At 35.8% G+C, this 13219-nt stretch overlaps 1 protein-coding gene across 6 annotated transcripts in view; it reads right to left on the minus strand.

The window, feature by feature from the left end:
* The window catches only part of AGTPBP1 (ATP/GTP binding carboxypeptidase 1), a 161204-nt gene that overhangs the window by 18790 nt on the left and 129195 nt on the right, over positions 1–13219 (minus strand). For all 6 annotated transcript variants that reach the window (XM_078436904.2, XM_060609935.3, XM_060609936.3 and 3 more), the window contains 6 exons: positions 10032–10176; positions 7353–7506; positions 6141–6321; positions 4526–4655; positions 3181–3312; positions 974–1150 (listed from right to left, as the gene is read on the minus strand). In XM_078436904.2, the coding sequence (XP_078293030.1) occupies positions 974–1150; positions 3181–3312; positions 4526–4655; positions 6141–6321; positions 7353–7506; positions 10032–10176 (919 nt within the window). The remainder of the gene's footprint in view (positions 1–973; positions 1151–3180; positions 3313–4525; positions 4656–6140; positions 6322–7352; positions 7507–10031; positions 10177–13219) is intronic.

A 13219-nucleotide genomic window follows, 5' to 3' on the forward strand; every position in this document is an offset into this window, starting at 1 on the left:
TTCATTAAGTTCTACTCTACAAGGCCCCCAAAATTTCAATGTCAGTTGAAAAATCTACACAATTTCTTCTCAGTTGGATACAGACTGTAACAGTTATTACTTAGGCTCTCCAGTTAAGCTTTTTTGACATTACCTATAATATGTTTACATTTTTAATACTAACCATTTGAAAGATTTTTTAACTCCTTCCACACATAAAGTTATAACCAACCATCTGTATGTGAGGTATATAAAGATCACTATTAGATTCAGTTTCCTCTTCCCCCCTTACCAAACCAAACCTAACAGAATAAAGAATAACTAGCATGACACATGAAAATCTTTCTGTGGCAAGAAAAATAAGTATTTGTAATATTTATTAGGTTGCTGTTGATTATCTAAGCTCCAGCTGATTGCCTATTTTTTCAGTCTTTCAAATTAAAAAATTCAACGTCACCTAATATTTTATTAGTCTTTAGTTTCAAAAGTAAACTTAAAACTCCAGTTGTTTCCAATAAAAGTCTATAGCACCAGTCTTAGTAAAGAAAAAAATTTAGGGAAGGGATATGCATTTGAAAGTAACACACACACACACAAAATCTAAATATAAAAAACTTTACAAGTAAGTGTAATGTGTTTATTTTCTAAATGCATAAAAACACGCTAACATCCAACAAATTAAAACGATACAAAGTTTGTGTTAATCATGTACTACTTGCACAGCTCGTTATAAATTACCAATTGGTATTTAAAATGTGTACCACAACATGCCTTCTTAAAAATTATGAATGTAGATGGACCCAACCAAGATTTCATAAAAACCCAAAGCAAGCTATTTAGTACAGAGAAGTAAAAAAGAATTGCATAGGATTCAAGGTCATGACTGCAATAGCTCAGTGTAACAAATGTGCCATTTAATATAAACCATGAGAACGCTATATGAAAAGAAAGTCCTTAAATACTTTTTACTACTCAAAGTCCTGAGACGTTTTACCTTATATTTTCCCTGATCACAGCCACACAAAGTACTTTCCATGGTATAGCTTCTTTGTACGCCTATCTCCCTCCAAACCACAACACGTGCCGTGGATTCTTTCGATTTCTCCACTACAAAGCTGCAGCTGCTCATGCAAAATGCTGGAGCAATATGGCTCAGTATCTTAGGCAAGGTCTGCAAAAATAAGAATGACAGAATACAATATTTCAAGAGGGCTTTTTTTAATTAAAAACACTTTTTTTTAGTTTTTAAACATTTTCATGAAAGCACAGTGACCAGAGCAGGGCCATGTGAATCTTCTTACTTTGTCCTCTGCTATTCCAAGCATCAAAACCATTCTTTACAAATTCAGAATTTTCTGCTTTCCTGGACAAACAGTAATCAGTTGGAAAACAAAATGGGAGAAAGGATCACATTCACAGTAGTAACCAACAGGTGAACAAAAACTATGGTAAAAAATGTTTCAAATTTTGAAAAAAAAAATGTTTAAAAAACAAAACAACTTTAGTCATGAAAAATGGCTTACTAATTAAGAGATTTAACATTATAAATGTCAACCACCTCTAAATTAATCAATAAAGTCAAGACAATCACAATCAAAATGCCCACAACATTTTCTGCAACTTCAAATTATTCTCAGGTTCACCTGGTGTGTGTAAGTATGAAGGCAGACAGGGGAGTTCTGAAAGAAGAGAAATAATCTAACAGATATTAACCTAATTATATACGTAAGGGAAGTTAAATTGTGATACCGTGTAGGAGTAGATACATCTCTAGAAAGAAAGAGAATTCAGAATTAGAACCAAAGGCAGATGTAAAAATTAGAATTATTAGTGTGGAGGGCCACCTGGGTGGCTCATTCAGTTGAGCATCTCAACTCTTGATTTCAGCTCAGGTCATGATCTCACGGTTCCTGGGATCGAGTGCTGTGTCGGACTCTGCACTGAGCTTGCTTGGGATTCTCTCTCTCCCTCTCTCTCTCTCTGCCCTCCCATGCTCAAAAAAGAGACAGAGAGAGAGTGAGTGAATCTCACACACACACACACACACACACACACACACACACACACACACACACACAGCTTGAGCAGGGGAGGAGCAGAGAGAGAGGAAGGCACAGAATCCAAAGCAGGCTCCAGGCTCTGAGCTGTCAGCAGAGCTGATGCAGGGCTCAAACTCATCAACTGTGAGATCGTGACTGAGCCAAAGAATATGCTTAACCGACTGAGCCACTCAGGTGCCCCAATAAACATTTTTTTTTTAATCATTATTAGTGGAGAGAAGAGTGATCACCCACTAACTGCTGGCACCACTGGAGAGCCACTGAGAAAAACAAGCTGAAGTCACTCTTTAGTAGTTCAGTTCTGACTGGATTAAGAATTTAAACTTAACAATTAGCAAGTAAAATTTCAAAAGGAAATTAAAAACAATAAACATGGAACTTTATTTTTTAAATCTTTGGATGAGATTTCTAAGCCTCAAAACCCAGAAGGCATTTAAAAAAAAAAAAAAACCAACAAATCTGATGCAAGTTTTTAATTATCACACAATTAAAAAAATGTTTTTTCAATATATTTGTAAAAGAGTTATTTTCAAAACAATAATAATTAGATGGCCAATGTAAATGTAAGCATAGTCATTTTATTTATTTGGGAAAGGGGAAGAAGAGAGAGGACACCAAAAAAGAAAATGTGCCTTTGAATTTCTGCTCAGGGCAGTGGTATGCTATCAAAATTCTTTTGGGAAAAAAACCTGGGGTGTTTTGTTTAGGTGCAAATACAGTAGGAAAGCCACTGTGCCCTTAATGGAAAGCACATAAGATGTGACGCAGTAAGATCTTCCTTCAGTCCTGGGCATACCTCAACACATACCCAGAGGTGTGGAAACATGGTACGTAACAGATGGCTTTATAAATCGGCACAGGAAGGATGTACTGTTTAATAAATGGTGCTGAGACAACTGGTTATATATGGGGACACTAAAATTAGATCCCCAACTCTCATACAAAAATAAATTCCCAATAGATTAAAATCTAAATACGAAAAGCAAAAATTTTAGACTACTTAACATGAAACAATCTGCAACAAAAAATGGCAAAATGGCAACACTTGCAGAGTCTGAGTGGCTGGGATATGTTACATTAGTTTCTGTAGTGTTATACGTGTTTGAAATCCCCAAAGTCCAGACTTATCTGTGATAATTACCCTGTATCCTACATCTTCCACGACATCACATGAAGCTGCATTATCACTGGTATGCCATACTGTCTCTTTGATGCTGCAGCCATACATAAATACATTCTTCTTCCGGGAGTGGCCATGATAATCACAATAAACCTTGAAAATATATTTTGAAAGTTAAAAACCTCCAAATTCATATATTTCCAAATAAAGCTAGTTAATAACAAGACAATAAATAGCTCTGTGTGTCTTTGCCCTTTCATTGTAACAGAGCCACCATTTAATAAGTAGAACTAATAAAAGTAATAGTATCTAGTTCTGGAAAGGATCTATGATTAATTCTAGAATGGCTAAATCCTTTCTAGGGCCTGCATCAAGCCACGAGTTCCACTCTAATATACCTACTATTCACAATTTATTTGTATTTATTTTTGAGAGAGAGAGTGTGAGCGGGGGAGGGCCAGAGAGAGGGAGACAGAATCCAAAGCAGGCTCCAGGCTCTGAGCTGTCAGCACAGCGCCCAATGAGGGACTCGAACTCCCGGAGTGAGAGATCTTGACCAGAGCCAAAGTCGGACGCTTAACCGACTGAGCCACCCAGGCACCCCCTCTACTATTCACAATTTAAAAAATAATAAATTCAGTCATAGGTCAAATCTACAGCAGCAGTCATCACTGATCCAGGGGTTATTTGAAAATTTAGGTAATTTGAAAGAAAGACAATGCGCTCATGAAAAACACGATTGAGAAAAAGGGTAGTATGGTTTCAATTTAATTTTTAAGAGCAGCATTTTTAAAATGAAAAATGAAGAACAGGCCTGCATGTCAATGTTCACCTTCTGCAAAGTTTTCCTATCTTTCCCAGAGGAAGATTACCTCATTCAAACAATAATATAACGGGACATTCTATGCAAAAGCTGCTGAGAACAGAAGCAGAATATATACACAGTCCAGTAGTGTTCAGCACTGTGCCCACGCCTTCTCTCATGTGTATACTCGAGACTTACTCGCTTCAGAGTTCACTAGCAAACTCAGAAATAAGCTTCTACCAGTTTGAGAACTTGGAAGACACATCCTGTTACCTTACTGCTATTCAAACAGTGAAGTTCAATACCTAAAACTTAAAACCAGGAGTTACCAATATTCATAGACAAAAAAGATAAGGAAAGGGCTCAGGGGAACACTAAAAATTAAACCTGACAAAATAAGAATACAAATGCAGTGTATTAATTACACACGTAATTAATAACAGAAGAAGATATTTGTAAAAAATTGCTTTTGAAATTAACACTTAGCTTTTATAACCAGAATATACTGAGTCATTAACTAACAAAATCATTTCTGTGACTAGATAAAGTACAAATACTTACTAGTGGTAAATGCTTCACAGCGGCCAGGTATTGTAGCAGCCCCTTAGCATGGTAAATTGTAGGATGTAAATCTGGATTTGGACTTTGCCACTGTCTATTCAGATCCTCTCCACTTAAAGAACAGCGGTGACTACACAATATAAACACAAACATTAGTACTGATAAACTCTTACCTATATTTGATTTTATGATTCTATTCCAGTAAATATTTCCAGTGAATATACTAGTCACTAAATAAACACTTATGAAGTATTTGCTTCGTGCAAGATCTTGTGTTACATGCATTTAACTGTGGCAAGCTTTCACATTTTTAGGTCAACATTTTCAAGCTATAGAAAAAAATTAATTCTCAATTCTGGGGTCTTATTCCAGACTCTCTAAAATTTACTAATGTTCCTATTTTCCATTCTGATTTCATAATAATCATTTGTTATACTTCAACACCGTGTACTTTGATTGTATTAGTTATTATGTAAAAGTACTATCTGGGCTGGGCCCTCCTAAGAAAGGTACGTATATGAAAAGTCTACATTCTTTTTTGACTATTATTTTTATTTGAGAGAGACAGAGAGAGAGGAGAGTGCCAGGGGGAGAGAGAGAGAATCCTAAGCAGGCTCCATGCTCAGTGTGGAACGTGACATGGGGCTCGATCCCACAACCCTGGGATCATGACCTGAGCTGAACTCTAGAGTTAGACACTCAACCGACTGAGCCATCCAGGTGCCCCAAAAGTCTACATTCTTGTAAAAATTCAAATACATTTTCACTTATTTCAGGTAGTAAGTACAAAGCAGAGCAGAAATTTAAGCAAGCTATCAGAAGGTGGTAACAGAAATGTAAACAGAATTCTAACTGGTCAATATGTTTCTGAATTAAAACTAGACATAAAATGCCATTTTAATTCCATAACGTATTACCTAAAAATAAATTATTCTGGTTTTTTCATTCAAAAACTTCCTAAAATGTGAGAAATATTCATGCTACATTTAGTGAATAAATAAAATATGGTATCCTCAGCTTTGGAGACACTCATGACAGCAAGACCAAATTCCCATCTTTCAGAAACAGAGTTTTCTAATTCCCACGAAAATTAAACTGCACTAACTATAAGCCATCTCCACCTAAAAAGAAGTTATCTTCCATTATTTCCAGTCTAAAGAATTCCTTCTGTCAAAACTACACCACCTCCTATCAGGACGAGGTCAGCAGATAGAGCCAATATTCCATATCAATGGAAAGAGATCCCAGGAGATTCTAAGTCTTAGATCAACTCAAGATCATGTCACTGACAAACAAAAAGGAATATAAGAAGTTATGTTAAAGACCTTATTTATGTATTCTCATATCCTGACATTGTGATTTTTCTAAAACAATTCAAGCAAGACATGAAATCATACTCTCATGGAATACAGAAATTCTCAAAATATCATACTGATACATAAAATGTATTTTCATTTAAAAATTCATCTTAGATGAATTCCCCACCAAAAATTTCTTCGTTCTAGAAACATCACTCAATTTGTTTTCCAAATTAACCTGGATGCTATTATTTTGACAAGTTTACACAGGATAGGCACATAACCTATAATATTTCTATAATGATTGCTTAACTTACTTTCCATTGATGACACCATCTGGATTTAGCATAGGGACAATTTTAAAAATATAGGATTCTCGTAAGCTCTGAGCAGTAGGGTTATTACTCATGAGATACTCCAATGTTCCTTTCATTACCCAACTTGCATTAGTTTCTCCAGGATGGACCCGAGCAGACAAGAAAACGTAAGGGCGATTTCCTAAAGTACACATAAAATTTCAAATTAAAATGAACAGCTACTAAGAGTCTGTATAATGTTTGACTTTGGGAATATAGAAATATTTCTACTCAATTGTGAGTTCTGATATAAATTCATACTAAAACTCACTGTGCACCTACTGTATCTGAGCACTGCACTAGGCCCTACAGAGAAAACAGATACACAAAACCCATATATAAGCCATGTCCTAAAGGAGTTCATAATATGAACGCAGCACAATAAATAGTATTTGAGTTTTATTTTCCAATGGTTAATCTAACATAGAAAATTAGTTCTTTTATATAATCTTGCTTTTATAAAGAACAAGTATTGGGGAAGTTTTAAATATAAATTTATTTTTCATGAAGTCATGAGGAAAATAGGGAAATACCATTTTACCCCTGTTTTACAGTTGCTATGCTAAGCACAGATGAAGTATATCTGTTCAACGATGAACAAAGAAAAACAGTTTCACTATGCATTTCGATACACAGGTCTACAATGTGACCACTCTGCTCACCTGCTCGTGTTTTCAGGCATATCAAGCTATTTCTCTTTCCTGAAAACACCTCACCTTCTTATCAAAATTAGGGCGCTTTCTCATTTTCCTATCACAGTTGTACATCTGAGGCAATTTTAAATATATAAATGTCAGGAAAAACCAACCAGCTATTTGGTGCTAGCATCAAAGCACATGATGGGTTTCTGGTGGTTTGATTTATAAACAAAATTAGTTGTAAATTTTTTAATTAATGGTATTATCATATGAACTCTTAAAACATTTTGTTGTATTACACAACAAAGGTAAGAACTACAGAATATGCATATCAAAAGAGACCTCAGAGATAATCTCATGCAGCTCCCTCGTTTCTGAGATGAGGAAACTGAGGCCAAGGGCTGGGCAGTAATAGGACCGAGACTAGAACCCCAGACTTCTGATGCCTGTTCTAGTCCTGTTGCCCTTACAAAACATATATGAAGCAAAGGAAAATAAGAATAATTGGCATTTTGAGTGAAGAAGACAGACTTACTGAATTGACAGATATGTTCATAATAATTAGACTCTGGCATTGCTGTTATAGTCACCAAGGGACAGGTGTTTCCAGACAGGGTTTCACATAACACATCTTTTCGAAAATAGATTTGCTGAGGATTGTGTGCTGATTCCAATTTTTGAAGATGCATCTTGATAAAAATTTAAAAGCAAAGTATACAATCATTTAAAAACTCCCTAAGATAAATAGAAATAAATGCATCCAGATCTCGACATAACTAAAAGCGAATCAGATTCCTAATCCCTTCTCTGAAACCCTCAGGGAGCCAGAGGTAGTTCAAACATCAGTTATTTGGGGCAGTTGAGAAAGGGCATAGCTACAATGCATACACCATTAATTCTGCAAACCCCCAATGGGGGTGGCCGTAGCAGCCTGTAATAAGCCCATCATTATTTCTGCAGCAAAACATGTGAGGAGTCACTCAAAGCGGAATCAATATTCTAAATAAGCTCACATCAATTCAGGCCAGGCTGCCAAATGGGCTAGGAGAAAGCTTTTGGTTTTCAAAGCCTTTTGAATTTTGAAATTATAAGTGACTGTAGACCGGCAGAATGGGGTATGTAGCACAAAAATTTTTTAACAACTTTTCCTGATTTCAAGATTCATACAGATTCAATGTAAAATGTCTAGAAGACACAGAAAGTACAAAGAAAAAATTTTAAACACCCATAACTGCATCACCTAGATTACTACTAACAAATACCAATGTAACCTGCTTTTACCACTTAATAATTTACACACACACACGTATGTTCATAATTACAAACACTATATCAGATCATTCAACAAGTGAAATATGTGTCTTTTGAAAACACAAGTTTTAATGGTTTTAATGTATGGTTATCCCATAAATAGACTGTTCAATCCCCCTTTTTTTTTTTTTTTTTTAAGATACTTGGTTTCTAAACTTTTGCCTATGTTCATTCACATAATCACAATTGACTATGTGCCCACTATTTCTGTGAGGGACACTGCCCGGGGATGTGTGAATGAATATACCCTACCTTTGGAAAAATACAGAGTGCTGTGAGAGCTTGTCATCAGGAATGGGGAGCCTAGCTGAATCTCGACAGTGTGGAAAGGTCTCCTAAAAGAAGTTACATTCAAACCAAGATCCAGAGGATGAGTGAGGAGGGCAGAGGGGAGTGTGGCAGGAAGAAGGAAGGTATATGGGGAGACCATGATGTAAGAAAGAGGAAGGGCATCTTACAGGACTGACAAAAATTCATTGCAGCCAGACCGGGAAGAGTGAGAAACAGAGACTTAACACAGACTGAAGGGCCTCACAGGACATTCTTTCACAAGGAGCAGCATATATACGCATACTGGTAATTTAGATAATGAAGTGACATATGCATAACGATTTGAAAAATGAACAGGTATATTTTTTACTGTGAATTAATACCATGGATATTAACCTAGGATGAGGATAAACTTTAGAGTTATTTTAGTTCCATTTAAAGACAAATATTAAGTAATAGTGCAAACAGTATGAGGACATGACAAAAATTGTTACAAATAGTAGGGAAATGATAGAAATGAACCATGGTAAGAATCTCAGACTTCATAAAAATGGCAAAAGAAATCACTAAGCTTTAAGCGGGAGATTTATGGGACCAGACGCTCCCATCACGAAGCCCTCCTGCTCCAGTGTGGGGAAAGGAGGAAAGAGGACAGAAGTGAATTCTAGAACACCAGTTAGAAGAGGCGGCAGAAGTCCAGATGAGAGACAGCAATAATGGCTGGAAAGGTTGTGGCAGCAGCACTGGCAAAAGGAGGGGAATTTAAAATATACTAAAAAGGTCACATCAGTAAAGAATAATAATATGTAACCCTGTGTGTAACAGCACTATATACTTTGATGCTGTATTATTCAGCACGGAAAGATAACTGATAACACCTTTATTGTAAGTTGTAACTTTTATTAAAACAAAGTCAGCCACACTGAGTGTTCTAAGCTTTGCTCTCTCTTCTGTTCAGTGGAGTATGTTTCTCTTCTTTTCCCCTAATAATTTGGAAGCTTGTTTCTAATCATAGTGTTCCAATCTCTCTCTGGGTAAACCGATCATACCTCTTTGATCCATAATTATTACGAAAGACTTTCTGTACTAAGAAGAAAAAAATCTACCACAGTAACTACTCGATTAATTTTTTAGTTTTGTTTTACAATGTAAGTACTCAAACATCTCAAAAGAACTCACAAAACAACTCTTACATCTTAAATTCTAAAGAATCTGGATCTAGAACTCCACACCAAACCACTAAAAGAAATTAATTCCCCACAGAAAAACTTACACATTTTTCTATTGCTAGATTTTCTATGAGATTCAATGCCTCTCATTAAACAAGTGGAAGTCTCACCTAGTTAATATGTGTAAATCATGGAATCTTAGAGAACTACAGATTTCTATAAAAAGGTGGAGAGTAAAAATCTTTTAAAATTTCCTTAGTATTTCTACTAAATAAAAATAAAGACTACATTCCCATTTTATTCCCTTAATGTTTTCAACAAACATGGTATTCTTTTCTAAAATATTCAGCACTGGATCTTTTCATTTTATTAAGATATTTAATTAAAACCCGTCTTCCCCCAATTATCTGACACATATGCATAGAGCACAATAAGAGCCATAATATAACTTAATGAGTTCTCACCTGTAAAGTTGAATATGTGTATGGATAGTGATAAGCAAAGTAGCAAACATCATCTTTATGTGGAAAATTGACAGTGAATGTAATTGTATAGTAGGATTTTCCCTTTTGCCCACCTGCAGCAACTGAACTTCTTGAGAAGTGATTTCTGCAATAGAAAAGCACAAAACCTGTTTACTTCTTCCACACAAAAGTTCTGAATCTCCTTGCTTCTTTATGAAACAGAACTTCGGGTGGGAGGAAACACACGGTTCATAAGGTTAGCTTAAATATTCTATAAAAATTAGAGTTGGTACTACTGAATCAGATAAATGCTATCAGCCAACATCAGTTTTCACTTCTGAATTTACTATCAAATGGAGCTGAGACTCCTCATCAATGAAAAGCTTAGAACCTAATTCCTTGTTACCAGACACATTACCGGATCTTGGCCAATTATCATCAATGGTTACTACCACCATTAGATGGAAGGCTAATGACCATCTTTAAAGCAGATGGATCAGGGGACAATACCTAAATTCACTATCAATCTTAAGGTTACAAAAAAAAAAAAAAAAAAGAAAGAAAGAACCAGACATGATATGTTTCCGGACATAAGGCAATAGGAATTCACGGCACCATCTATGAAGTATTCTTGCCAAAATCAAACCTAAAGTTGATCAAGCTTCTAAATCTAACTACTAGTTTATAGGAAATCAGTGAGATAGAAGAATTCATTATCACCACAGGCATGCAATCAGCAAAACCCCAAATGTGGAAACTCTGGCATGACAGATGACCCAGTTTCTCCAACAAATAAAGGAGAAATAACAGAAAAAAAAGGGGGGGGGGACCTAATGTTGAAACAAACAAACAAACAAACAAACAAACAAACCTGCTGAAACTCTAAAACAACACTTATGAGACAATTGGGGAAGTCTGAACAATGACTGGGTATTTTATTGTATTAGAGAATATTCTTAAGTGTGATAAAAGCATTATGGTTAGACTGTCTTTAAAAAATCTCTAAGAGATATGGGGTGCCTGGATGGCTCAGTTGGTTAAGCATCTGACCTCGGCTCAGGTCATGATCTCACTGTTCCTGACTTTGAGCCCTACATCAGGCCCTCTGCTGTCAGCTCAGAGCCCGCTTGGATCCCCTCCCCTCTCTCTGCCCTTCCCCTACTTGCACTCACGTGCTCCCTCTCAAAAATAACAAAAAATTAAAAAAAAAAAATCTCTAGGGGCACACGGGTGGTTCAGTCAGATTTAGCATATGACTGTGGCTCAAGTACTTATCTCATGGTTCATGAGTTCAAGCTCAGAGCCTGGAGCCTGCTTTGGATTCTGTGTCTCCCTCTCTCTCTGCCCCTCTCCCACTCACTCTTTGAAGTATTTATGGATAAATATGATATCTGGAAATGCTTTTAAAAATTCAGTGTGGGGTGCCTGGGTGGCTCACTCAGTTGAGCAGCTGACTCTTGATTTTGGCTCAGGTCACGATCTCACAGTTTTTGAGATAGAGCCCCGCATCAGGCTCTGCAATAAGCATGGAGCCTGCTTAAGATTCTCGCTCTCTCTCTCCCTCTCCCCAGCTTGCGCTCCCTCTAAAATTAAAAAAAAAAAAAAAAAAAATCTTTATTAAAAAAAATTCAGTGTGGAGGTAGGAGTGAAAGTATTCCTAAAGCAAAGCTAAACATGTATTGATAACGGTTGAAACTGGGTGATGAATACATTATCCTATTGCTTACTCTTACAAATGTTTGAAGATTTCCATAATAAAAAGTTTTTAAAACTACACATTACTTTCCAGACTTTAAGTATCACTGACATTTGATGGCCTAAAGATTGTCTATCAACCAACCTAATCTCTAAAATTTCAGATCATCTTCTATTATTTAAGTCATGAACTGAAGAAAATCCATGACCAACAATTAGATTTACTTGCACACACATAAACATGAACGGTATTTTCAAACCAGTATAGTCTTCATTCACTTAGCCACTATATCTTGAATACTCAATGACAAGGTGCTGTGGGCTGACGAAAACACAAAAACAAGTTCCAGGACTAGTCCTTGCCAACTCTTTTCCCCCAAAAGTTTAACATCTAATCAGAGAGGTATCGATAACACCACATTAGAGCTATATATTTTATAAGTTACATTCTCTTATATACTGGTGGAAGTCCTTTTACTCTCATTTTGCAAATGAAACAAACAAGCATCCAAGGACTTAGCTCACGTGAAAAGTTAAGACACATGCAAAAATAGTAGATTTTATCTTCACTATCTGGATTTCAGGCTTCAGGAAAGCAAGTAGTGCTTGCTGCACAGAAAACAGTTAATAGGCATCTGTTGAATTGACCTGAATTCCAGTTCCAGATCTGGAAGTAGCCAAAAGAAAAAACAAAAACTAAACAAATGAAAATCTTCACCATCCCCCTTACACAGAACAGAACCACCACCTGTCATGTTACAACCATTCACTTGATAATGTGGAAAAGAAAAACATTCATTGATTGATTATTTCTATTCCAACTTTATGAGAAAGAGATAAATAAGAGTATTTTTATGTTAGCCTAGCAGTAAAAGAAATATGAAATTTATACAAGTACAGATGAAATGCATATAATCTTACATTTCTATCCCTCATTTACTATTGATTTTGCTAATACAAGTAAGGGGGAAATCCTACTGAGATGAATTCCAAGGAACACTGTCTTTCTCAGAAAGTAATAGCACTTAAGATGCAGGTTTTTCTAAAACCTAGAGTCAGAAATCTTCTGATTTCTGAAGGAATATTAGTGCTACTTAAACCCACGATAAAAATTCAAAATCCACTAAACAAAAATGTCAGGATTAAGATTAATAACAGAGAAAACACAGGGAGGTCAAATGAATTCAGCGGAGGAAGTTATCTAGAAATATATTACATGCAGAAACAGTAAAAATGAGAAGCAAAGTATATGATAATCCCAGATTACTTAGATGTGAAGTTGCAGAATAATCCAATCATTCCACTGAAGCAGTAAGTGATTTCGAGCACTGATTTCTAACTTGATTAAGTAGATGACCTATTTGAGGTCAAATTGAACTGTATAAATTGATGTAAGGTAACTATGGAATATACCTCCAGGTAAAATATTCTGGAAATTAAGATGAGGTAAATATTTGTATGCAGAAAAGAATTATACTTAATATCATCAGAAC

Source organism: Panthera onca, chromosome D4 (genome assembly GCF_046562875.1).
Source record: "Panthera onca isolate mPanOnc1 chromosome D4, mPanOnc1 haplotype 2, whole genome shotgun sequence".
NCBI lineage: Eukaryota > Metazoa > Chordata > Mammalia > Carnivora > Felidae > Panthera > Panthera onca.